At 33.7% G+C, this 27,168-nt stretch overlaps 1 protein-coding gene and 1 long non-coding RNA gene across 15 annotated transcripts in view; one reads left to right on the top strand and one right to left on the bottom strand.

The window, feature by feature from the left end:
- LOC115441571 (probable nuclear hormone receptor HR3) overlaps positions 1-24,138 on the top strand; it is a 138,557-nt gene extending 114,419 nt beyond the window's left edge. For 10 of the 14 annotated variants that reach the window (XM_030166411.2, XM_030166412.2, XM_030166413.2 and 7 more), the window contains 11 exons: positions 7,163-7,276; positions 7,667-7,780; positions 16,123-16,291; positions 17,364-17,569; positions 17,769-18,290; positions 19,897-20,011; positions 20,684-20,838; positions 21,168-21,276; positions 21,447-21,565; positions 21,768-21,918; positions 22,159-24,138. In XM_030166411.2, the coding sequence (XP_030022271.1) occupies positions 7,163-7,276; positions 7,667-7,780; positions 16,123-16,291; positions 17,364-17,569; positions 17,769-18,290; positions 19,897-20,011; positions 20,684-20,838; positions 21,168-21,276; positions 21,447-21,565; positions 21,768-21,918; positions 22,159-22,285 (1,901 nt within the window). In that variant the 3' untranslated portion in view covers positions 22,286-24,138. The remainder of the gene's footprint in view (positions 1-7,162; positions 7,277-7,666; positions 7,781-16,122; positions 16,292-17,363; positions 17,570-17,768; positions 18,291-19,896; positions 20,012-20,683; positions 20,839-21,167; positions 21,277-21,446; positions 21,566-21,767; positions 21,919-22,158) is intronic. The other 4 variants (XM_030166406.2, XM_030166415.2, XM_030166414.2 and 1 more) reach the window with 4 other exon arrangements.
- Positions 18,363-19,493, bottom strand: LOC115441574. Its single transcript, XR_003938482.2, has 3 exons — positions 19,363-19,493; positions 18,876-18,994; positions 18,363-18,737 (listed from the first exon to the last, which is right to left on the bottom strand). It is a non-coding gene; the product is annotated as an uncharacterized LOC115441574 (long non-coding RNA).
- Positions 24,139-27,168: the final 3,030 nt, after the last annotated feature.

Raw genomic sequence — 27,168 nt, 5'->3', positions numbered from 1 at the left:
TGAGATGATAAGTAAACATTATCTGTTTTCCACTTCTCTAAATCCGTGATGTGGTCTAAATTTATTTGCTTAATTTCATCCAAAAGTGTTCAGTGGTGTTTGAGTTTACCTCTAAATATTTAACAAATTTTTCGCATTATTTTATAGCACAGGCCATTATGAATATATTACATTGCAATTTTAAATATAAAATTATATTTGAAATTAATACGATCCGTTTCTATTTCTTTATAGTGATACAAGATCATTGTCTTCAGATACCTAAATGTTTTATTATATGAAGAATTAATTTAATTAAATTAAATATATACCATGACCACAATACTAAGACCACAGATCTAAAGCATAAAGATTTTGGAGACCTTACCACTGGCTGGAACGCTGTTTTTAAATTTGTCAGAGGCTAAGAAAGCAACTCAAACTTCCAATTTTTTTTTTTTTATTAACCATAAAGACCTGTTTATTCAAGATTAAATAACAATTATTCAACACTAATTTTATTACCAAGAATAAAGTTACGCGAATAAATAAAATATATTTTGTTTATAAATACAGTCGTTTTCGTCGCTGTGTTTGTCAATTTGATATAAATACTCGTGGCGCGGTCAGCGCACTCTTATTGTTTATAATATTGTACTATGGTCTCTTGTATAGTCTTTATTTGCTCAATCAAATAATCATAGACAACTAAAAAGAAAAAAATCCATAAATAATAATGCCGCCTAATATATAGCTACAAGGAGCTAAAAATAGTTATGATTTATGCATTCATAATGTGCACGCGGCTTCCCCGGTATTTACAATATAATTAAAATATTTTGTTGTAATAAATCATGTTTCAATGTGTAGGAAACTCGTGGATGCAAAACAGACGTCGATGAATCCATAGATCATATCACTTTTCAATATTATGAAAAATGTTTGTCTATGATTTCGAATTAGATTCTTAAAAAGTTTCTTTCCTATTAATCTATTACCATTTCAACTGTTTCATAAAATGAACTTGTCTTTGCCTATCATAAAAATTATTTCGGGAACACTTCATTCGAATTTCGAACGATTCTACTTTGCAAAAATATCGATGTAGCTATTCATATTAATTGCCAAACGAAATTAACTTTTATCGCTTTTAATACAACGTCTAAATTACAGTTTGATGAGACGCAAAGATATTTTTGTACGGTAACGTTAGTTCGGGCAACCGCGGTCGTTCACCCATGACGCGGGCCGTTAGATTAAAATTCAAATTTGGAACTAGAGCCTTGTGTTTTGGAGGTTTTTGAATGTGATGGCAAGCTCGCGGGGACGTTGAACTATGACGTAGCCGTGGGTGTGGTAAGGACCATGTTAGGACTTTTTGTTGGTGTTTTTTGCTCGTTAATGCAATGGTTTTGTATGGTGCTCGCTTGAAGCAGGATTACGTTATTTTTAGTCACTAACGAAATATGAATAATGTTTTTTTCAAATTGAACACAATTGAAAAATGTAAAATAATTTTTTATTGACGTTTAAAAATGTATATAGTTTTCCAAGGATAAGTCCCATAAGAGTTCACCGTACACGAGAGGAAATGAGATCACAAAAATCTATTTGCGATTCTATTCAAGTGTTGATCCTACACAATGATATTTCAGTCAATGCCAATGACATACCTAGTAGTAACTGGGTTCAAGGAAAAAATGTTCACATAATAGCAATAACAAGTACGCGTCTACAAACAAGTCTCAATGGAAAAATGTCATAAGTTCAGTCCGACACAACCCATCAACAATTCCCAAGTGACCGACCCACGATAAAGTACCTAATTAAAAGAAAAAAATAAACAATTTTCAAATGATCTCAGCACACGCAACAGCGCGTAACGGCCGCTACAAACGGTATACGAGACTCCGAATTCCAAATTCAAAAAGCTCGCGCGCGCTGTGACGTCACGCGGGCGTGATACAATTTCGAAGTTCGAACGTTTGAACGGTGCGCTGGGGTCGGCGACCTGTGACGTCACGATCAGCTGGCCGAGTGCAGCGGGGCAAGTTGAGCCGGTGTACTAAAGTATTGTCGGCTCACTCACACGCATTGCCATTTCGATTAATAGCATTACCTTATCTTCGGAATAAAGAAAACTTGCTATCATCGTATCTCGTGTAATCTCGACGTAACACGGCTAAATATAGATTTGTATTCTGTTCATGATGCGTGATGCATAACTCTGGCCTTGATATCTGCAAAAACAAACCACGTAACATCATGTAATCTACGTTTTGAAACCACTTAGATGTTTAATATACTAATAGAAATATCAGAGAATATGCAGTCAGTAACTTTACTATTGAACAGGCTATTTCAATATCTAAATGAATCACGTAAATATTAGTATCTATATTATTTTAATCTCCTTTAAATTAACCTATTACAAAACCACATAGCCATATCACTATTTCCAATAACCTCCAACATAAATCCTTATAGAAAACAACTATTTTATTTAATCATAATAGATGCATTACATTTCCTGGAGCAGCTGAGGTACTGGCGGTCATAAATTCGTTTCCAGAACCGGGAAGTCTAATGTCTTACGTCTGATTCTAACGTATGGTGCGTTTAGTTATGTTTCACGCCCGCAACATGTTCTGAAGGTTAGATTGTTAGTGTACACTGGTTATTGTCTTTTCATTGTATGATTTAATTTTCAATATATAAAATTATATATTAATCTTTAAATATCAAAGAATCTCATGTCATATTATACAGTTTGTATTATTTATTCAATTAATTTTCAATATATAAAATAATATAATACTCTTTTAATATCAACGGAAAGAGTTCATAAAAATCGAATTTTATTAATAATAATTTTGTTACCTAATTACTAATACCACCAATGACAAAATATGTGGAATATTCCTGTCATAATCCCCTATTACATTATAAACGTGGAAGTAATAAACGGACCCTGGACCAGTTCGACTCCCGTCCTAGGGTCCCGATAATCCTATTTACAACACGTTATGTTTACCATCAACTTGACTCGTAATTACCATCCAAAAGGACAGGAAATTGGTAATTTTCCTCGTTATTTAGGGAAAATGTAAGGGATATTGCGAGAGGCTGTCTAATACGACAATAGACGTTTTGCAATCGTTTATAGTGTGTAAAAAGTCTATTGTTTACGGTATGTAGACAATATTTTAATTGTTTTGTATTGAGTAATGTTTATTTTTTAATGCTGTTTCAAATTGCACTGCGCGGTACGGCAGTGCTCTGGGGTTCTGGGTTTGAATCCCGGGTCGGCAAAGTGATAGTTGGATTTTTCTGATCAGTATCAGTCTGGAATTTGTGCTCGATATGGCGACAGGCTCGTCCCCTATCATATCATGGGACAGAACACACTTGGCAAGAAGTGAGTGTCTTGGTTCCGCCTCTGCATACGCCTTCGGGGATAAATGCGTGATGTGTGTTTGTTAGTTGTCAAATTGCATCGAGGCTTTCTTATAAGTAATATTAAACGTTTACTGATCGAATCAATTTGGTTATATTCAGTAATATATGCATACTATACTTATAATAAATCTGTAGAGAGGTCAATTCTGTACATGAAATATATTTCCAAAATAACTATCAGGGGGTGATTAGGGATCGATACTGATGCCAAAAATGCAATTAGTAAAATTTTTGTCTGTCTGTCTGTCTGTCTGTCTGTCTGTCTGTATAACCGTTATAGAAACAAAAACTACTCGACGGATTTTAACGAAACTTGGTACAATTATTTTTCATACTCCTGTGCTGGTTATAGTATACTTTTCATCACGCTACAATTAATAGGAGCAGTGCAGTGAAGGGAAATGTTGGGAAAATGGGAGAAGTTATTCAATTTTTTAAGCTTCCGTCGCGTGTGCAACCTTAATGGTTAAAGCTACACAGAAATCATGTATGACGGAAATGTTCTCCTTAAAATTATGTAAAAAATATCCCACGACAGCATATGTCTATTTTTTTATGGTTGACTCACAATAACACGTGTAACTCCCGATAGCTTAGCAGTTCGAAGCTTTCTCATTATATTTGTCTACTCTTACGTTTATAACACTCTCAGTCATCCCTAATTAAAACAGTTAACATTATTAAATATTCCATAAAAAAGAATCATAGAAATCGGTATAGAAACACCAAAATTATACATGAAATACGCTAATAATAAGCCATCATGCGTGAATACTGAATCATGCTATAAGGATTATTTTTGTATATATATAAGGTCGCGAACGCACAGGCAGGCGACTTGCTTGGCACCTAGAGGCTAGCGAATCACCTAGCGAGTAGCTTCGTAAAACGAACATTCTCGAACGTTCGCGACCGGCTCCATTTTTGAAGTCCGAAATTCACGCGGGCGAAGCTGCGAGCGGAAGCTAGTATATGCATAAAATGCTGTATTTTTTTCAATAAATATTCATATTCTCATTACTACACGTGGTAGTAATCAAGAGTTGATTATATAACACATTAATTTCATTTTAAAATTTAATTAAACTGTCATTAAATAACGCGGATTTACACATAAAGAAACAATGCGACTTGCAGTTTTATGTATAAAGGATTAAGGGTTATTTATTGTAGCATCATTCATCACATACCATTCCGAGATAATACTTCCTTTGAGGATAAATTTCTGAAGATTCCTTTTATAGTTCTTATACACGTTGCTTAAGAAAGTTGTAAATCAAAAATCGTATTTCTAGACTCCCTAGATAAAGATAATAATATTTTCAATATTAAGTTAGGTTTTGTAATAAGCAATTTGAGTATTGTAGAATTAAGTAGAGAATAGAGAATGATGATAACAGAGAATGCCTATGGCAATAAGTCCGTTTGTATACAAAAGTATATGAAGTGCTAAATAAAATAAAATAAATAAAATATTGTATTATATATGTTAGGGCTTGACCAGAAAATTACACTTGTTTATGTTAGATACATTATAATCTATACTAATGTAATGTAGAGGAAAAGTGAGTTTGTAGAGGTTTATTTCTGGAACCGATTATGAAAATTCTTTCTCTAATAGAAAGCTGCATTACTCCTGCTATAGACTACGTTTTATCCCAAAACAAGCATTTTTTAGCTAGCGAAGTCGCGGGCAAAAACTAGCAATAAATGTTTAAAGTATAATGTTAAATATTTATAATCATAATTCATACTTGGTTGTGATATGTGTTCAATAATCTCTCGGAATTAAAAAACTGAATGTCGTTCGATAAATGTCAAATTTGACCTTTATATATTCAGATTTTGGGTTCATTTTGAGATGTCCTTGACCTAAATATCTCAATACTCTGACCCAGAACAGTGTCACAGTTTATACTTCTGTCTAAATCATTGATACTTCTGATGTTAATATAAACTTTAATACTTACTTCAAGTATTACAAAATTAAACTTGTTGGATGTCGAATATTGGAAACATTAAACTTAATACTTTATTAACCAATTAGAAAAAACATATTAAATACGAGATATTTTAACTGTAAATTGAATTTTAATGTCATTGTGGTACATAATATTAAAAAATATTATGACAGCGATAATAGTACGCTATCATAGTGTATAGCGACGAATTGTCCATTAGTTATGCGCTCTGCCTACCCTTCAGGAAGGTTGAGAGTGATTACAATACATTTTTTAATGAACTCCAATGGCTGCGATATGGTTGAGTAAAATCCAACTTATATGGTACATGACCTCACGCCTCGGGTAACGACACTTACTTATCTAATTGTATAAAAATAGCACTTACCATATCGTGGCTAATTGACATAAGCGACATTCTTTTTTCGAAAAATTTAAACTAATTTAAAAAAACATAGAAAAAATAGCTGATTCTAAATCACTACATAGTATAAAACAAAGTCGCTTTCTCTGTCCCTATGTGTGCTTAAATGTTTAAAACTACGCAACGGATTTTGACGGTTTTTTTTTTAATAGATAGAGTGATGCAAGAAGAAGGTTTATATGTATAATAATAACATCCATTAAATAGTGGAGAAATACTGTTATTTTGTTATGTTATACCCGTGCGAAGCCAGCGCGGGCCGCTATGTTTTTATATACAACGTTCACAGTTTTTCTGTAGTGTATTTAGTATCAGCATTGCACCCGTGCGAAGCCGGGGCGGGTCGCTAGTGTGTATTAAATGTAGTGTCGCAAAAAATGTTGCTTAATACAATTACCCTTTCACTCGTCGATATGATCTGTTTGCTTTTACAAAACATTGTTACATAAAAAAATATTAGTAGCTGGTAATCGAGTATGGATGGTAGCGTTTATTTAATGATTGTAATTAAAAAAGGTTTAAGATTAATCTTATTTAACTATCTTGTTCTTTTTACGTTAAATGCCAGCAATTCATTTAGAAACATATATTACAAGATACATTATTACTCTGAGTTAACACAATAACTACAAATTTTTTAGAATATGCATTGTATATGCATTTTTTAATTTTAAGCGTCATAGTATTTTTCATCCACATACATTTTTCTTAATATCTTGACAATATAAAAACCAGTAAAACAACCGAGTCCTCAAATACAACATTCATTATCTGATACGGACCAAAAAAATGCCGTAATTCGTGCGGAGGTCCTGCCGTTCCCGCATCCACCCTTACTATGAGCCGTGTAGTGGCCTAACGCACACATAAGCGGGCAGTCATCGGCCGCGCTCCGACCTTGCCTCGGGGTCGACGAACTCGCTGCGACCAAAAATGGCGGGCGGTGAAATTCCATTTTTGAATTCTATCTTTGTAAGGAGTCTAAGGATTTCTTAGTTTTTAAGAACCAATTCAGCCAGTGTCATATTTTGAGTAAACAGTATTTTTATTTTTAAATTACAAAATAACTACACTAATTAGCAAATTTTCTATGCAAGAATTAAATGTGTTTTCACAATAATTTTTTAAGTTAATTATTTTATAGAGACTGCGTAAACGTATAAACTTAGTCAAAGCTGTTAATATTTACACAGCACATGTTTCTTCGTCAATCAGATGTCGTCTTACATCAACACCATCTGCGCTGTTACAACACTGACATTAAATCCAACAAACATAACCGAACAGTTCAACATAAAATCTACTTTATCATAATTAAAACGTTTTCTGTTTGTTCCAGCCCAAATCGAGATAATACCGTGCAAAGTTTGCGGCGACAAGTCGTCCGGCGTGCACTATGGGGTGATCACATGCGAGGGCTGCAAAGGATTCTTCAGGCGTTCGCAGAGCACAGGTCGGCGTCATATTCATTGATATTTTTACGTTATTTTTAAATTTGGAACTTTAGTTCATTCATTTTGAATTTGGAATTATTTTTTATGCCAGTAATTTATTTTGGTCATTTTTCATGTTGCTTCACACTAAGCATAAATCTACTTAAAATAATATTTCTATTGACTTTTTAAGAAAGTAACGAAACCTTTTTCTGTGTAACGCTTCTGTATCATACAATCATAAGTTGGTTCATATCTTACAATCATAAGGGTTTATGCTGATAGCCACATCATTTTAACCGTAATTTTTCACTACCTTACAAATTTTCAAAAAGTCTAATATATTAATATTCCCCCACTATCACGACATACACCAATGTCGCCATTATTAACGCAGTAAATCGTTTCAGTGGTGAACTACCAGTGCCCGCGCAACAAGGCCTGCGTGGTGGACCGCGTCAACCGCAACAGATGCCAGTACTGCCGCCTGCAGAAGTGCCTCAAACTCGGCATGAGCCGTGATGGTAAGTATTTTTTTATAGCCTACTGATTCGCCCCGGCTTAGCACCACTTTTGGTGGTCCGATAAGTTCTAAACTTCACAGGTTCACCCACTGGACTACTCTGATTACTTAAAAAGTTTATTAAAATCGCTCCAGCCGTTTTAGGGGCTGTAGGGAACATAGGGGGCGTAAAATTAAAATTAGTTTTTATTGACATTTATTTTCTTCGAAACTAAAATTTTAGTATGCATCAACATAGCTTATTGTAAAGTATCATTTACAAGGACATAAGTATGTGGTTTTATTTTGTAACGCGATGTCAAAAAGACCCTGTAGATGACGATTTTCCTGCCCGATGGTAACACCACCTTGAACTTTAAGAAACAAATTATTACACCACTTCTCCCATAATAAGATGTAGGTAATGTGTCGCTTCCAATAGGGCGATCTGGCAATCTTTGGGAGAGGCCAATGTTCAGCTGCGGACATTTTGCGACTGATGATGATGATGATGAATGTACCAGTAGGAAAGGGTCCATATAACTCGATCCCTACCGGGATCCCTTTCGTAAATTGTAAAATCTTTATCATTACCGATATACAGACCGGATTTATGCATAGAACCTATATATTTTGTCGGGTTACCTTTTGGAAAACTTTACTCTTAGCCACAGCAGTTTACATACGTTACATACTAGTGAATTGAAATAAAACTATTTTATTAATTTTATCGTGGTTTTTTATATTATAATTGTCGACGTTCCGCCCCGTGACCACGCAGTCTGTCTTTGAAACGTCGGGAGTAATTTATAATACAAAAATACACGATAAAATCCATAAAATATATATCGTCGGTTGAAAGGCTAATTGACTTAAGCGACATTTTCTCGAAAATTTTTAATTAGGCAAAAAAAACTTAGAAAAAAGTGCTGAAAATGGATATCGATCGTTAAAGGCTAAAGGACTTAAGCGACATTTTTTCGAAAATTTTTAATTATTTAAAAAAAAATATATAGAAAAAAGTGCTAAAAATGGATATCGACCGTTAAAGGCTAATGGACTTAAGCGACATTCTTTCGAAAATTTTTAATTATTTAAAAAAAAATATAGAAAAAAGTGCTAAAAATGGATATCGACCGTTAAAGGCTAATGGACTTAAGCGACATTCTTTCGAAAATTTTTAATTATTTAAAAAAAAATATAGAAAAAAGTGCTAAAAATGGATATCGACCGTTAAAGGCTAATGGACTTAAGCGACATTCTTTCGAAAATTTTTAATTATTTAAAAAAAAATATAGAAAAAAGTGCTAAAAATGGATATCTACCGTTAAAGGCTAAAATGGACTTAAGCGACAATTTTCCGAAAGCTTTTAACTAAATTAAAAACAGAAAAATATCTAATTATTAATATGTATGAAATTCACTGTCGCAAAAAAATGTCGATTAAGTCAATTCGCCTTTTAACCGCCGATATTTCAATGTCTAACATTCGCGTAAACATAAAAAATCAGTATACATAGTGCATATTATTAATATAATGCTATGTTACACAACTGGCCGCTTTTGTACGCATGACGCTCAAACGTTCACTACAATCAGCTCGAAGAAACAATGACTTCGATACTAAAACTACGTAGCGTACACGTGGCCACAAGGAAGCGGGCCGGGGTCAACGGCCCCTTATCAGCTGTTGATAACGTAATGTACACTCCAGACTATGAGGTGTGTGTGTGATTCAATGAAACTGCAACAAGCGATTTGACGTCTTATATTGATATGTACAGAATTAGAAATTGTGCTGTCATATAAAGAAAATTGTTTCTATATGAAATTTTATACTGAGAAAAATTTTTTTAGCCTGGTGGTCTCTCATATGTGAGAGCCGGCCTGGGTTGGTACCACCGCAATGTCCATTTCTGCTTCCAAGCAGTACTGTGTAGTGACTGTTGTCTTCCGGTTTGAAGAACATTGTAGCGAGTGTAACTACTGGACGTAATAAGATTTAGAATCTCAAGTCTCAGGATGGCGAGCGCAGTGGAATACCAAACAATACTTTGTAATTGAAGGTGTTGGATGGTGTTTCTACTGTTTATGAGCGGTCGTATCGCTTACCATCAGGCGAACGGCAAGCTCGTCTCGTTATTCAAAGAAATAAAAAAAGCACTCGTATTTTTTAACTGGTTAACAAAATGTAGTTAATTCAATTAAAAAAAATAAGATTTTTTCATTGTGACATTAGAATTACATAATTATATTTTTTCTTTTGAAGTACAGATCAAGTTTCTATTTAAATTATACTACATTAACTACTACAAATTGCTTAAGCACCGCCCTTTGATAGAGTTTTCCTTAAATAAAAGCACGCTGAATATTTTTCTGTGCAAAATGTATCGTACATGTAGAATGTTATAGCTAAGTAATTTTTCCATACAGCAAATCGCCATGTATGAAGGATTCATAACTAATAAATCTAGGATTGTCTATGCGTCATATATCAGTGGAAGTTGAAGTTTTCCGCAAGGTAGCTCGACACAACATATACGTACTAATATGTATAAATTCAGTCTGCAAATCGTAAATGATAATTAGATTTTACAATAATTATTAAAGAGAACTTAACAATAATCGGGTTATATGGACCTTTCGCCACTTTTTACATACTGCTCAGAGTAAAACTATGAAGATCGCGGAAGGCAATATTGAGAATTATAATTCGGTATCTAAGATCTCAGGGTGTTATACAGTAGGTATGTAGGATGTAGGTAGGACTACATCGGTAGTGTAGATCTATTGGGTGGACATTACGACACGGCTTTAAGGTCCGTGGTTCGAACCCTGGGTCGGCTAAAGTGATATTGGGATTTTCTACTCATTATCAGCCCGGAGTCAGGAATTTGTGGCTGATACAGCGATAGGCTCGCCCATAGGGCATATCATAAAATAGGACGAAACACACAGACGATATAATATGACAATTTACAATAGAAAATAAGTACTTAGTGTCAATTAAATTAGTCCATAATTACTAATTCACTATATACTCAATGTTGTATCTACGTGTTAATATCAAAATTATTTTTTTATTAATTTTATTAAAGGATTTTCAACATAGCGACAGGGTTACATAAAGATATTGTTCATAAATTATTGATAACGTCAAAGATAAAATTGCTTTGTCATACTTATAGAAATTCTTTTAATAAGAAAGTGAATACATAGCGACATCTGTTATTGTTTACAAGTTACCTAAGCTGTATTAATTACTCCCTTTGTCAAGAGATGGCGTTGTCACAAAAACCTAAATAGATGGTTTATAGCTAATATTCTGGAAAATTAAAACGTAGTCTTTAAGTCTCGTTTTATAGAAATCCTGAGATAATATCAAAGAGCTAAATATTTTTTCGTTAATCATGTTTTTAAAATAATTGCATACGACAGACATGACTAGTTTCTAATTACAATTTTATCGCATTACAATAACAAAGTGTTGTTACCAGAAAGTCGAGTTTAGCAAATCGCATGCGACGGGACAAGTTCCTGACATAATAGATCACACTGATTAAAAAAACTAGTTTTAAACAAAATGTCCAGTTTCCTACAGTGCATGCGACGCCGGTCTTGTGTCAGTGAGCGCATAGCTAGACGTCGTCGGAGCGTAGTGACGGGAGCATTGCGCAATACCACGTAACGTCTCGTGATGGCGTTTGTCGATATCGATATGTCGATGTTGAAATAGGAAAGGCAGAATCGTACTGAAATATGGAAGAAATTAAAAGAATATGTAAATCTAAATTATTAAGACCAATCTTTTACTCTCATCCTCACCAAAGAACTAAAGCCAAATTAAACACTATACTTATATTACTGCAATTACCTAAACACACTAAATCGTTATCTTCAAAGCAAGATAGGATTGCACTTTCAATTAAAAACTGGCCTATATAGCCACTTGTCACCTAAGCACACGTCACCCCAATACAAACAAAAGGAAAGAAATAAGCTCGTCTCAAGGTAGAACTCTGACCGTCTGTCTATTGTTTACATATTGTTACACATATCTTATCTTTTGATATTGTTTTTATCACGTGAAACCAGGGCGGCGCGTCTGCCAGCGTAATTGATTATGAGCCTATGACCTGAATAGATACTGTATTTAGGCTGTATGTGCGGATTGTTCTGCCTTCCTGTTATTAGCTGATACAGGGAATTTTCTTCTATTGTATGTAATAAAAATATACTTATATATTATAAAACTAGCCCCGACATCTATTTGTCTGAATGCGATAATCTAAAAACTATCGAACGGATTTTGATGGAATTTGGTATGGAAATTGTTTGAGACTCTGAGAAGGATATAGATGTGGCGAAGGGTAACGTTTTTCAAAAGGTCAACCGATGAATAAAAGCTTTGGTCAACAAATCGCGGCCAATTTAACAGAAAAGAAAAACGAAGACGAACGTAAATAAACCTAAAAGGGAGGCCGGTAGGAATCGGTTTACTAAAATCATCTTTATTTTTTATTATATGGATTAATGGTGTGAACGAGAAGTATTTAGACTATTAAAGTACGCATATGGTAGTACTAGTTTCTCTTCTCTTATACATCTAGAGATAAAAACCACGACTATACACGTATATTTCGATAGATCTCAAGTTTTAGGTCGTAAATAATAAAGTATCATTTTACAGGGCTACTGTTTTAATTGACATTATTGTTTTGGTAAATATTTAATACTATTTTATACGTTATAAAAATACTTTAGAGAAAGATGTGAAGCGAAATTAATTTCGTGATTAATGTAAAGTCAGCTGTCAACTTGCGAAAAATAAAACTTTGAAAAGAATTTAATTACCGAGCTTCACTTACTATGCTGTCCAATTATATAATTTATTGTTCTCGTATGGTTAATAAAGATCTTGGCATCATATCAAAAGTAAGGACCATCTCAAATGTTCTAACGATAATAAAAACTTAAAAATATATTTGCGTTCGTGACTAAGTAAGATTCTAGTTTTTAAAAGATGACGGAAGATATAAAAGAATACTAGTAATTATTATTCTTATTGTACTGTACTGGTTTTGTTCTCTCTTATTTTTTGTCATCTTAAACCCAGGGGTGTAATAGTGTGGCATGACGGGAAAATGCCACGGGCCTCCAGTTTCATGGAGCTCCCGGCCTAAAGAGGTCCCGGTTAAAAAGGAAGAGGATCGACTTGCCTCGGAGTTCTTATGGCTAGGCTTAGGTTTCGGCTACTTTACACATAGCTTTAACAAACTAAAATTCTATTTTTGTGACCTAAAAAAAGCTAGGGGTTTCTTTCAATGAATTTGCCATGAGCCTTTACGGGTGGAGGTATCTACTGCTTATATCAATCTTTGATGTTCACGAGTTAACACCAATAGATGCAACGCTACGTCGCAAAAATTAAAAGTTGTTTTAATGTATATTGAGAATTAAGAAACGACTTAACTGTAGCAAATGTTACTGAAAATACATATTATAAGTATCGTGATGTAAGAGACTATGATAATAATTTCTAATATTAAAAAAAAAACTAATTAAAAATAAAAAGGTGATTAAACCAGAAAACAATTATATTGTTATTAAATAAATAAGGCAAATTATTAATTAAAAGAAAAAGTATTTCGAGTTTGGACTAATAACTTATCCTGTTTCTATCCTGCATGTAGTGTTTAGTGATATTAACCATAAGAAATGGCGCCTTATGTATGAATTGCAGATTATATCTTTTTTCTACTAATATTATAAATCTTCTCTTGTTACACCTTATTTCCTATTCAAGTACGATTCACTCATAATTCTAGCTATTTCTATAAACAATAGTGTATCGTCATCCCCAACGATTTGAACTTAATGTGTGCTGCCGTTACTGAGTTCGTGTCCATCTATCATGAACCATCGCTAGAGATTTTTAACGTTTGTCTCATTTATATAGCTTGTTATAAATATTAAAAATTACCACGTTTTTCCTGCCCTGAACACCTATCGATAACTGATATTTATCAATAAATAAACGCGCAACACTATCGTTGTGCAACATTGCGGCCGCTCGATGTAACGTACATAAATATATTCAACTTTTTATATATAACGTAATATTACCAACATACAAGTTTTATATAATAAAGTTGAAAATATCGGGTTTGACGAACAAAAGCCGGTACTAATTTATCAAGTTGCTCGATAAATCAATTTTGCAAAGTATTTTCACGTGAAAACGCTATTAAGAGCTTGAGTTTGATTTTTGATGGGTGTTCCGTTGTACAAATTTAATATTTAATAAACATTTTGCTTGTTGGTAGATTTGAAGCGAAAATGGGGCTTTTTGAAATAATTACTCGTTAAATATGTCTAACTAGTAAACAAGTATAAGGTGTTATAAAAAAGGAAAAAGATTTAAAGTTTAATTATTCACTGTATTTAATTTCTGAAAGAATAAGAACTCCCTATAATAGAGGCCGTTTTGAACCGCACTGGTTTCTTTAAATTTACTGCCAAGCGATACTTGAACACTTTAGTATTACGCTCTGAAGAATATTGTCAATTACTACGAGTTATGACTTAAAACTTATAGTATTTGGTCGGTGAGTTGTCTGTGAACAGAAGCCGTATATACCCTGTATGTTTATCAGTTGCGAATGGTGACATTTTCCGAAAAGGAACGTGACACAACTTATTAAAGTTTATTATATCTAGATAGTAATATGCATAAATGAGGCCTGCAAATAATTCAAATGATAATTAGATTTTACATAAGGGTTGCCAGATGGCCGGGATTTCCGGGATTGTCCCGGAATTTTGCGTGTTGTCCCGTGTCCAGTAATTTTATTTTGCTGTCCCGGAATGAAAAAATACTAGTTTTTTTCACAAAGTTACGATACTACGGCTGCTAAAGTCAAACCAAACAGCGTGCTCGCCCTGCGTTAGGTGAGCGAGGAGAGGGGTGAGCGGCTCGCTTCGCGTCGCTCGCCGATTAGCCAGAGGCGAGGGGAGCGCGGAGTGCGGGTGAAGTGAAAAAGATTTTTCAAAAAAAGTATTTTTTTTTCATCAACCAATAGTTCTAGGTAATTCCTACTTAGTTTAGTCTCTGACCAAAGACCAAAACTCTGATTCCCTTCGTGGCCCCAGAAATGTCCAGGAAATGATCAGCCTGGATCTGGCAACCCTAGTTACGAGAGGCAAGCCAGGAATAGAGTTATATGGACCTTCGCCACTGGTTCATCAAACATTGATTATACTTTGAGCATTCATATTTTATTATTGCATTTAATAGCACATTAAATGGCAATTATATTATTCCCGTTTGCCTAGACCATAAAATCTTGTCTACAAAGCCATAAGTGAGTATAAGTAAGGTATTCTTTGACCAGCAGGCGGTCTATCGTTAAAATAAAAATAATTATAAACTCCATACACAATCAGCATGAAGCCATGAAATATGAACTTAAACAAGTTTTATGTGTCTAATACAAAGCCTTTATTATAAACTGAAAAATCAATTTTACTCATTTCTAACATAGGTAGAATTCAAAAACATTCCTTGTTCTGTTTCAATCAAAAACGACCATTGTTCATAAATGTTTTCTAAGAAAACACTTAAAATAAAACTCCGTTAAAAACCAATAACAAGATCTCTACAACCATACTAATTGTTCCAAACAAGAGGTCAATAATAACGGCTTTCGGTCATCGAACTTCTAACAAAGAATTTAATAGACAAAAAAAAATATATTAAAACATAAATAACACGACTGAATAAAGTGGGCGTGCGAGCGCGCGCCGTGTGAAAATAACTGGCGGCTTTTTATTTTTGCCGCGTTTTCCCGCTCAACGGGACCGCTGGGTTACGTATCGATACGTCATGTACATAGGTACGTCAGACTTCAGAGTTCGAGAGTTCGTTGTTCCACTAGGCACTGTGCCAACGCCCGATGTGTCCCGAACGCACACGAATGCGCCCGACGCACACTCACACACAGCTCCACACACACACAATTCGCACACATCGATATTATGAAGTGTTGAGTAACTCGAGCTTCTGCTAGGTAGGTGTCATTGAGAAGTAATTGCATTGTGTTATGCATTACTTTTTTGTCGCGCGAATGCTAAATGCATGAGAATGATGCGAATATTGAATTCTCGATTATGTCATACGTGTTATTGGCGACAGTAGCATTCGTAGCGGTGAGCGGAGGTACTAAATGATTTTTCGTAATTTTAAAAGGTATTATTCGCATATAACTATCATCAATGCTATAAATTATATTTTTTTTATTATATTATGTTAGAACGTTTGATAAATAGTTACAGTCATTAATGATTTTTGTTTATTGTCCACAGCGGTCAAATTCGGTCGCATGTCAAAGAAACAACGTGAAAAAGTGGAGGATGAAGTGCGGTACCACAAAGCGCAAATGAGGGCGCAGAATGATGCCGCCCCAGACTCGGTGTACGACGCACAGCAGCAGACGCCGAGCTCCAGTGATCAATTCCATGGTCATTACAATGGGTGAGTTGCGACATCTGTTATTTTATTACCGTACTTACGATTCTCGGTAAGGAAATTTAATGCCAAATCGTAAATATATCTAGGCCGCAGTCTACAGCGTGTAGTTTTAAAATTGTATTTAGAATTGTCGACGACTAAGCCACAATACTACGTAAAGTTGCTGTTTCATAGTTCAAAATAATTATACAGTGAACTAAAGTCCCCATTTTAACCGACACCTCGGCGTAAAAGCAACAAATTTGCAGCAAATTAGTGACTTCTCACCATCAATGTGCACAACACAGAGATGTTAGTACTGTGCGTGACATTGCTTCAAGTGAATTTGCATCAAACCACCGCTTGCTTCCAACAGTCTGCCGTTCCGTAATTCATTACTGCACAATGTTTATTCGTGTCAGCGGCATCAGATGTCATTATTGTGCGCGAACAACGGTACACCGTCGTGACACCGTAGAATGGCGCGTAGCTGTAAATTGTAAATAGCTCCACCTAGTATCGGATAGCGGTACCGCTCGATTCTTATTAACTATGATAGATGGCGTTGTTTTTATAGCTTGTTTTGATTCGCGGGCAATTTATTGGCTGTCGTAAAAAATGTTTACGAACAAATTGAATAGAGCTACTGTAATGATATCGAACCATCTATTTTTACTTAACAAATATGGTAATAATTACTTTGAGTAAGACTCTGTTGCAATATAGATAGGTAGCTTTACATAGCTCTTTAATGTACCACAAACAAGCAATCAATCGATAAAAAGTGGTCGTCGTATCTTATAGCCAATAAATAAATGTGGTGGATGCCGACACGCCCTATTATACGACGACGAACAGGTTTTGATACTTGAAAAAACATTACTGCGATTTATAACGTAGAAGAAAATTATTGTGTGTTATGAAGTGGCTAATTTAAGAAAATTGCTTACATTTTATTGCTTAGACATTCTATTTCATAAATTAATATGATTACTACATTATTTTGAAGAATAAATATACTTATTTGAATTAGTCTTTACATATATAACAATGCCCCGAAAAATTATAACCTACAACTGCTAATTAAAAAGTACAGAGTCCTGAACACCAATTCCAGATACCCTGGGTACGCGTCGCCGCTGTCATCGTACGGGTACAACAACGCCGGCCCACCGCTCACTTCTAACATGAGCAGCATCCAGGCCCAGCCACAGGCTCAGCAGCCGTACGACTACGCAGACTCCACCACCACCTACGAGCCCAAGCAGCCGGGCTACTTGGACGCTGACTTTATTGGCCAGGGTAAGTAAATGGTTACTCTTTAAAGCCAGACATGACTCCTACTATTTATGCCAAGCTGAGAGTACGGTAAGCTGTTTGAGGATTTGATAGGAGAGGAACATAGACAGGCGTCAGCGTAGGTATACAGTTCGCAGGCCGGGCTTTACATTCTTTAGTTGGACATTACAAAAATAGTAACCGTCGACTAACTTGTCGGTAGACGATCAGCAAAAAAGCACGACCATCGTTCGACCGTCCGGATCGACGTCCACAACAACAGCAACCACAGCGACGACGACAATGCGGCAAACGACCATCAACGAGTTACCACGGAGCAGACTCCAAGAGTTCGATCGGTACGAACAGGACAGGATCCAGTCACCGGCCTCTATATCCAGTGGCGTGATCAACATAAAGCAGGAGATAAAACCGGAAACGTCTATGGGCGTCGACAACATCGTGGCGAGTTATGTGGACTCAACAACCTTCCTCCATAGTCCGTCAAATATCCAGCATAGTCCTATGGATATTCAGAATACGGTACTAGTCAGTGGTCAGAGTTCAGTGTCTCTGACTAGCGAGGACTTGAGCCCAGACGACCTGACGTCCAGCAGTGGGCATGGCCGGTTGATGGACCCCTTGAACATAAACATGTCCGGGATGGGAATGGTGAACCCCAACGCGGTGTCGAACCGACGGCACCAGGGCTCGAGTCACAGTGTTTCCAGCGATGACTTGCCGCGTAAGTTTGGTCGATGTGCGTGGTTACATACGTTTATTGGTCGTGATAGATTTTTTAGAAGCTAATATTATAATTTGGCTAGTACTTTATTTTATTTTGTATTTAGATGTAAGAGATTGTTACATTATTATTTGCCTTAAATGATATTTGCATATGCCCGTTCTGTTTTCAGAATGCTTCCCTCATTCATTACAATTTATAAAATAAACTTTGCTGAAAGTTTATTTCTGAATGATCAGGGCATATATAAATATTTATAATTATGTTATTTGCTATGAATTATTTTGCTATTTTATGTACTCATGTAGTATCCAAGACGAAATCATAATTCCAATTAGAACAATCAAAACTATTTCTTGAATATTTATTAGGTGATCAAGTTTCGGCGTTATGTTCAAGTATTAAGCCTCTTCGAGTGCAGTACACATTGTATATTTGTTTAGTTTTCTGAAAGAAACCAGTCCATAAAGATAATTATAATAAAGAAGCCGTTGGTGTCTATTATGTACATGAATTGACATGCAAATATTAAGGGATGGAAATCTCTATATATCAAGTGCATACATTACCTATTAAGCAACTTACTTTAAAATGACACATAGGGCTGTGACGGGGGCTTGTAGTGGAAGTAGCTTTCGGCTCGTGGATGATCACAAGCGGGTATGGCAGAAGAGGTAGAGCCAAACAGCAAGGAAGTAGGCATGCTGAGAACATTATAAAGCAATAAATTATACAGACCTGTCAGTAGAAAGCCCGTGCTCAGCTGTGAGACAAGTAATCAGTATATAATATAGGGCTGGTATTTGTTAATAAACACCAATACACGTCCTTATAATACTATTGATGACTATTCCTCATGACGAACTAGGTTATGTTTTTTTACTACTTTGAGTAATACAAATTCGGGTCCCAAAGCCAGGTTTTGGGAAGGAAATTGATTCTTTATTATTACTTATAATTTTATGAATTACTTATGTCTTTATGGATGAATACATTTGTGCACTCAATTATTTTGAGTAACCTTCCTTGCATAGTTTTGAAAATAATAATATTTTTATAAAGCGCAACTTACGCCAACAAGCTATGATACAAGTTCCGAGAATAAATGCTGATAGCGGATCTACAACCATATTCTTCATTCAACCATGATTAAATATAATTAATTTTATGTGATACAAAATTCCATTTGAAATAATATATTGTGACATAAATTGTCAAAGCGATGTAAGAATATTATGATTTAGTGACATCTAGCGGATAGAAATGTATTTTGTAATGCAACCAACCTTTTTGGTAGAATTTTTATGTATTTATGTTTTATTATATAATTTTTTGGCCAAATTTTATTTTGTAAACGCTTTGTTATATTTTTTGTAGATATTATTATATTATTTTTTGTGTAATCCTAGAGTAACTAGAATAAAAATGAAAACGAATTATTTTTATCTTATCATAAACATACAAAATATATTATGTTATGTATGTTTTTTCCTTTTGTTTTAAAATTAAAATTATTGAGCCCGATAGTCTATGTGTGGTTTAAAATTCTCCCCATACAGCGCCATCTGTTATCGAATAATTTAATGAATTATTTTTCCATTTTCAGTAGAAGGCGACATCAGCAAAGTCCTTGTGAAGAGTCTGGCGGAAGCGCACGCGAACACAAATCCAAAATTGGAGTACATAAACGAGATGTTCAGTAAACCGCAGGACGTTTCCAAGTAAGTAATTGGAATATTACCATCTCTTATTATTGCTTGCTTAGTTCCCCAGAAGACAACATGCTACATAAACTCGTGTGTAGATGGCGTTGATTCAAAAACAAAAACATTGCCAATAAAAAATCTGAAACGACACATTCCATCATATTCATAATTTAATTTTTTATTCATCTACTTATCGGTCATCTTTAGTAAAATTTTTGTTATTGAGGACCATTCACACTGACCGCAAAAACGTAGAGTCGAATGGGGATAGAGCATATTGTCATTGAGTTGATTAAATAATCAAATGCTTTTAATCATTTTTCATCTAACCGTTAGATTGTCGGGCCTAGGCCCGGTTTCACAGCGTAATCACCAGCATCATCACCATCACCGAACCAAGAGGATCATTGTAAAATACTCATTCTTATTTATTTTGGTTGCAAATGTGTTCGGTTTTAATTAATGAAACACATTTGAAACCCATGGTTGTCATAGTAAATAAGAATATAACTTATGATCATTTCAGAATATAATAAAGTTGTTCAGCGCATTTCCCTTTTTCAATGAAAAAAATTTATTGAAAATAGTCCCGATTTAAAAACGTTCAGTAGTATATAATTATAAAATAGAATAAATTATATGAAAATAAATGAATATGTTCTGAAACTAAATGAATCGTTATCGCAGGCTGTTGTTCTACAACTCGATGACGTACGAGGAGATGTGGCTCGACTGCGCCGACAAGCTGACAGCGATGATACAGAACATCATAGAGTTCGCCAAACTCATACCAGGGTTCATGAAGCTCACGCAAGATGATCAGATTCTGCTGTTAAAGTCAGGTAAGTAATGTCGAACACTTTTGGTGGTATGGGGGAAATAATATTCGCCCGTAGTTTCATATAGTTTGTTATGCTGTGTTATGTATTCTGTAATTATGCTATGATGGGTAAACATAATTCTAAGTAAATTTTTGGTTATTAGAACTTCTTCGTTTTCCTAAAAATATTTTTAAATGAGTATAATATTCATAAGAAATATGCATGATTTAGTTATATTATATACTAAAAAACAACACTTATACTTACTTTACATATAAAATCTTTATGAATTTGGAAAAGGAATAAAGTGTTTTAAATACTTTAAATTTATATATTTCTTTATTTTTTAGGATCGTTTGAGCTTGCCATCGTGCGTTTGTCGCGGCTGATCGACGTCAATCGCGAGCAGGTGTTATACGGAGATGTGGTACTGCCAATTAGAGAATGTGTTCATGCGCGGTAAGTTACATTTAAATTCATTTAATTTTATAATGTGTTAAGAATCTATGTTTAAATTAATTATCTAATTATTTCACATATAATGTGTAATGATAGTTTACTAATTTATAATGTATGCGAAGAAATGAGAATTATAACAGATTACTTATATAAATGTATATTCTTCGCAGTGATCCGCGCGATATGGCCCTAGTTTCGGGTATATTTGAGGCCGCGAAGAGCATTGCGCGACTCAAGCTTACTGAGTCTGAGTTAGCGTTATATCAAAGCTTAGTGCTGCTTTGGCCAGGTAAGTCGATTTGTTTACATTTTGTATAACTCTTTTGTTGACTCAAGTTGAATTATTAATCACTAGTCTTTTTTATTGTTGAGATTTTAGTATAGACATAATATAATAGTAGTGCATCGTTTAGGTGCGTTGAATTCGATTTTTACTACAGGTTTTAAAATTCATTTCATTTGTTTACATATAATTTTTCATTTAATCTCAGAACGTCACGGTGTAATGGGTAACACGGAGATCCGATGTCTATTCAACATGTCAATGTCGGCGATGCGTCATGAGATTGAAGCGAACCACGCGCCTTTGAAAGGGGATGTCACAGTGTTGGACACGCTTCTTGCGAAGATACCCACCTTCAGGTATTATATAATATATAACAATTTCAATCATTTAATGTTAAAATGCACAAGTAGCTTTCATTAAGAAGTAAGTTTCCAAACTACTACGATAATTTTCTGTATTTAGTTTTGTTAATTTGAATATCAATATATAAGCTATATGATATTTGTATTTGTAAAATGCAGACGAATTAATTGTTATAATGGAATCGCATTTAACAGCAGCGTATAACATCATAATGAATTCTGATTTCTTTACAGGGAACTTTCACTGATGCATTTGGGAGCTCTGAGCCGCTTCAAGATGACTCACCCACACCACGTATTTCCAGCTCTTTATAAGGAACTGTTCTCTTTAGACAGTGTTCTTGATTACACACACGGATAAGATTATTTAAACTATACAATTCCACGGCTATCTTTTCATTTGCTGGCAGTTCGATCTCAACGCTCGGCTGACGAGCGAACGCGAGCGAACCTCTTTAGACTCCACTTGTTCCACTAAAGGCATCTACATCTTTGTTAACCTATTTATAATTGTATGTATGTACTCTGAGACTGTTAAAATGATATTTACGTATAAGTACGTACGTACAAATATTAATTAATATAAATGTTTATTTAATTCGAATCTAAGTACGTGCAGGTGCCTTTAGTTTTACATTTAGTGTCAGAATATGTACTTTTTGTTACGGTTGTATCTTAATGCGGTTTGAGCGTATGATGGCACTGTTTGTCTATATATAAATACATAATGAAACCAATTTTGTTGTGTATTATATATAAAGGTGTATCGTAATATAATTATCATAAAGTGTATCTAACTTTGAATGAAGAAATAATAATTATTATTATATAAAGATATAATAATAGAAATAGAGTTTTTATTAAGAAATAAATAAAGAAGTTATAACGGTGTAGCGAGGTAAAGATCACACGTTTCTTGCATATTGAAACAGTTTTTTGAATAGGTCTTTTTTTAATTATTTTTAACAGTTTTTTAAGACAAATGTAACTTGTTATTTATTTCAAATGATTATTATTATTGATGTTTTGTCTTCAATGTAGTTTTTTTCGTTTAAGTTGTAATATAGGTAATAAACGATACTGCCCTTCTATAATATATTTTTTGTAATTTTTCGTTGTTTTCGTTGTCACATAGGATGGTGAAAGCGGTATTTAAATCCATTCACACATCGCCGACATGTACTGAATAATGATATCTTCTTTATTATAGATCTTGGATAGTCTGAAGTTGGCGTAAACGATTTGTTTATATGCAAGCGTCGGTGGTGTGTGAATTAACCTCAAAGTCATTAAGCGCCGAGTATTGAACAAAAATTATTAATAGAGACCGGATAGTATGAACATAGCAACTTGCCCTTATGTCATCAAGGTATTCCATTCATTTTTTTACATTTTTTGCTTTATATTATTGAATTACAGACTGTGAACAAAATGCAAAATAGCACACGCTTCGATTTTCACATTATCAGGTCTCTAATCGCAGCGGACAAAATATTTCTACGTTTTATACTAGCAGGCAATTTTTGTAGTAGATTAAATTTGATCTCATTTGTGCACGTTTTTCGCTTTGGTGCCATTCGGATATCACATTTTTGCATAATAAAAAAATGAACACAATTAAATGCATAATGAACTGTTGTATTAGGAAAATGAGTATACGTAATTTTTAATTTTCCGCGTCTCAGCTTCTATACGTACTTTAAACGTTTATTTTAAATTGCCTGCTACATTAATTAGTTTATAAATTTAAAATAACCAATTTTCTAACACTTAAGGTCGACTTTTGGGCGAAAAGGCCGTGGTGGCATTCGAATTTAAGGCATTTATCATGTGGTAAATGTGCCAGACAATACTATTCGCTGCTTTCCGCCCCCTCTCGCGGCCTTTCCGCTCAACCGCGGCCTGTACGCTAAGTTTGTCGAATAGCCTTTATTATAGACTGGTTTATATTAATGTTAAAAGTATATAAAATTCTTAACTTGTATTTTGTAAATAGCTAATAATCATATGTATTTTATATTAAATATTATAAGGTTCAGTGGGTTATTTTTAATTTTACATTCTACGATGAAAATAAAACAAGGGGGAAAAACAAATTTTCCACATCGGCTCACGAGATTTAAATCTTTTGATCTTGTGTAAAATATTGTTTTTTTTAAACCTTATCTATATATTATATATTTTTTGTTAAATAAAGCAATCTGTTATTGTCTATTTTTTTCGTTTTATTTTTTCTTATTTTTACTTTTTATTACAGCAAATATATTTATATCATGATAATAATATATCTTTGTTTCATAATAATATAGGGTTAATAATAAATAGTGAGATCGTAATAGAATAAAAAATACGGGTGGTTCTATGATTTATGTTGAACTTTTCATTTATTTTCAGATACCATCATTTAATTTCATTTCTTCTCATATAATATGTTATAAATACTTACAAGTCAACGCAATACCGATTTTTGAATTATTATTTATTTAATATAAATTATAGCCTTCAAACGTAGAACATGAGGCAGAGATATTTGTCGTTAAATAAAGCATTTTAAACCTTTTAAGTGTTCAATTTAGATTGTCAATTGACTGCAATCATTTAGCAGAGTCCGTTAAGAGTGTAGGCGATGGATAGTTTGTCCTTTTATGTCTGGACAACCTTTGTTGGGCTATTAGAGTTGCTTTTTGTTTGCAGTTTTTACCCCCGGATAACTGTATATACTTATTTATTTATTTTCACGTTCGAAAATATTTTTCTTAGGTATAGAATATTAAAGATAAATGTAATTATTAACATTCTATTGTATCAAGTAACGTGTATTTTTTTTTTGGTAGAACATGAATATTGTGTAAATTTTAGTTGAATATCCTTTTTTGTGTTGAACTATTTCACGACCATTGAACAATGAAAATAGATACTATCGAAAATTGGAACTCCACCTCAAATGGTTGCGTTTTTTTAATTATGTAAGCAAAAAATGTTATTATCTTGCACATTTCTTAGTTCTAAAGTTTATTGTATTACGTAAATTCGTAATTTATGATACAAAACAGATATATTTAGCACCTATAGTACAAATAACCCTAATTTCATGAGAGATTTGTTATTTTCTGCTCAATCATTTGTATCAAATATATATATACTCATCGACAATATAAGATTAACGGCGGTATTATCTGTCTGTACGTTTGAATGGCTACTTAACGTAGTAATACACGCACATTAGATGAATTACGAATTTTAAGCTTTCGACATGGATGGCGTCCAATTTTGTTTTTTATTTCCAAGCTCTTAGATTTAACTTTCAAAAATTATTTGAATCAAAATCATTTCAAAATACGTATTACTATTTTTCAATCAAAATACATTCCAAAATACGGATTAAAGTATAATACCCTGTCTGTTAAACTTGAGCTTGGGTGTTTATTTCGTTAAAACGCTTTTCAGTTGTGGCTTAAGAGGAGGCACCTTGGGTCAATCTGTTGCAAATAACACTGCCAGAAAGGAGCCTTCTGATAACTAACGTAAGATAAAGAAATTTCTACCCTACCTCTGTTAATTATTTATTGATTGTTATAATTTTTAGTTCGATAACATTTCAAACATTAATTTTGAAATTTTTTGCATAAAAAAAATATAGCATTAACGTGATATAATTTTTGGACAAAGTTTTTTTCATTTTTTTTTTATTTCGCCATCGGTATACCTGTGAACATTATTATTTATAGAATGATCGTCAAAAACTTTATAAAAAATTGGACGTTGTCCATCACGTATAAAAAATAAAAAAAAAACAATACGCGAGATGTACGAAAAATGTTTTAGAGCACTAAGACTGAAAATTTGGCTGAGAAAATCATTTGACTGTCCTTTGTCAACCCAAAGGTTGGCAGCATGGTAAAATTTATCGAGGTCGAAATTTGGCGAGGGATAATCGGGTGGAAAAATGTCATAATGTTAGTCGTATGGTATAAGGTACGTATAAAGATTTAAGGGACAATTTTTTGTTACATTTTTAATAGTTTGCTTTACTTTTCTTTGGATATGAATGATGAGAGTGTTATCATCTGCGAAGAAAATTCGGAAAATCAAACTTTGTTGATTCTTGGTTTATAATTTTATATAATTATAATAATATTCGGTAAAATTTAGGTTATAAATATTTTGTTCCAATTAGCATATTTTTTATACTTTGTAATAACATACATTGTTTACTAAAATATTTTTGTTTATTATAAAAAATCGTAAATTTATCATTTTTTCATTAGGGGTTTAGTAGTCGTCAGTTTAACGTCAATGTCATACTGAAAAATATGATTTGCGGATATATTAAATTTCTTATCTGTATTGGAGAAAGTTATTGTAAACTAAATTCTACAGCAGAAATTAATGCTTCACACTCCTTTTTAACAAATATTATAATCGTTTCCAAAAACTGTACTCAATTCTTAAAACATGCTTAACACGTTTTTTTTCTTCAATACACAAAAATTAGGGTCTGGGTCCATTTAGGAATTTTTAATTACAAATATATGTACGGCCTTCTTCGAATCGGGCCATCGTTATTGTCTTATAGCGTTCTCTCGACTAACAGCTGTTTTTAATAAACGATTCCAATCTCAAACTATAATCCGATTTCGAGAATGAGCCAATCAAAATAACTTATTCGTAAGGTGTTAAAAATAATGTGTTCTGATTGGTCCTTTTTTAAGATAGATCGAAAAAAGCGATTGGGTTCGATATTGAAAATGGCGGTAAAACGTAAACTTCTATCGATCTCGATAAACATGCGTAAACCTAAATTTTACTCCTCCTTCTATGAGACCGGCCATAATTCACGAATTTAAATGAAAATTATATCATATATACTCAGAAGCCGTGTCCACTGAATGTATGTAGACTGTTGGTGCAACTCGGGCGAGGTATTGTCTCGCTCGCACACGTCGTAAGCGTGGTAGTGCGTGAGTGATAGCTGATAGGGTAAAGTTTTCATTGCTGCGTAGTCTTTAGAGGTATTTCTAATAAATTTTGTACTATGTTTTGCAAAATTTTCACTTAAATCTTATATAGGTAACACGTAAAATATAGAATGTAACTTGTTTTGGAAGTTACAAACTTTAGTTATAATCGGTAAAATGTGAGTGTGTTTTTTTATAATTAGGTAAAATTTTTTACTTGATTTTAGCGGTTTTTTTTTTATTTTACTAAGAGTCTATTTAACGGTGCCTCGTGTAAGGGCGTCGG

The sequence above is a fragment of the Manduca sexta genome, chromosome 18 (assembly GCF_014839805.1).
Source record: "Manduca sexta isolate Smith_Timp_Sample1 chromosome 18, JHU_Msex_v1.0, whole genome shotgun sequence".
Classification (NCBI taxonomy): domain Eukaryota; kingdom Metazoa; phylum Arthropoda; class Insecta; order Lepidoptera; family Sphingidae; genus Manduca; species Manduca sexta.
This window is presented reverse-complemented; position numbering and strand designations above follow the sequence as displayed.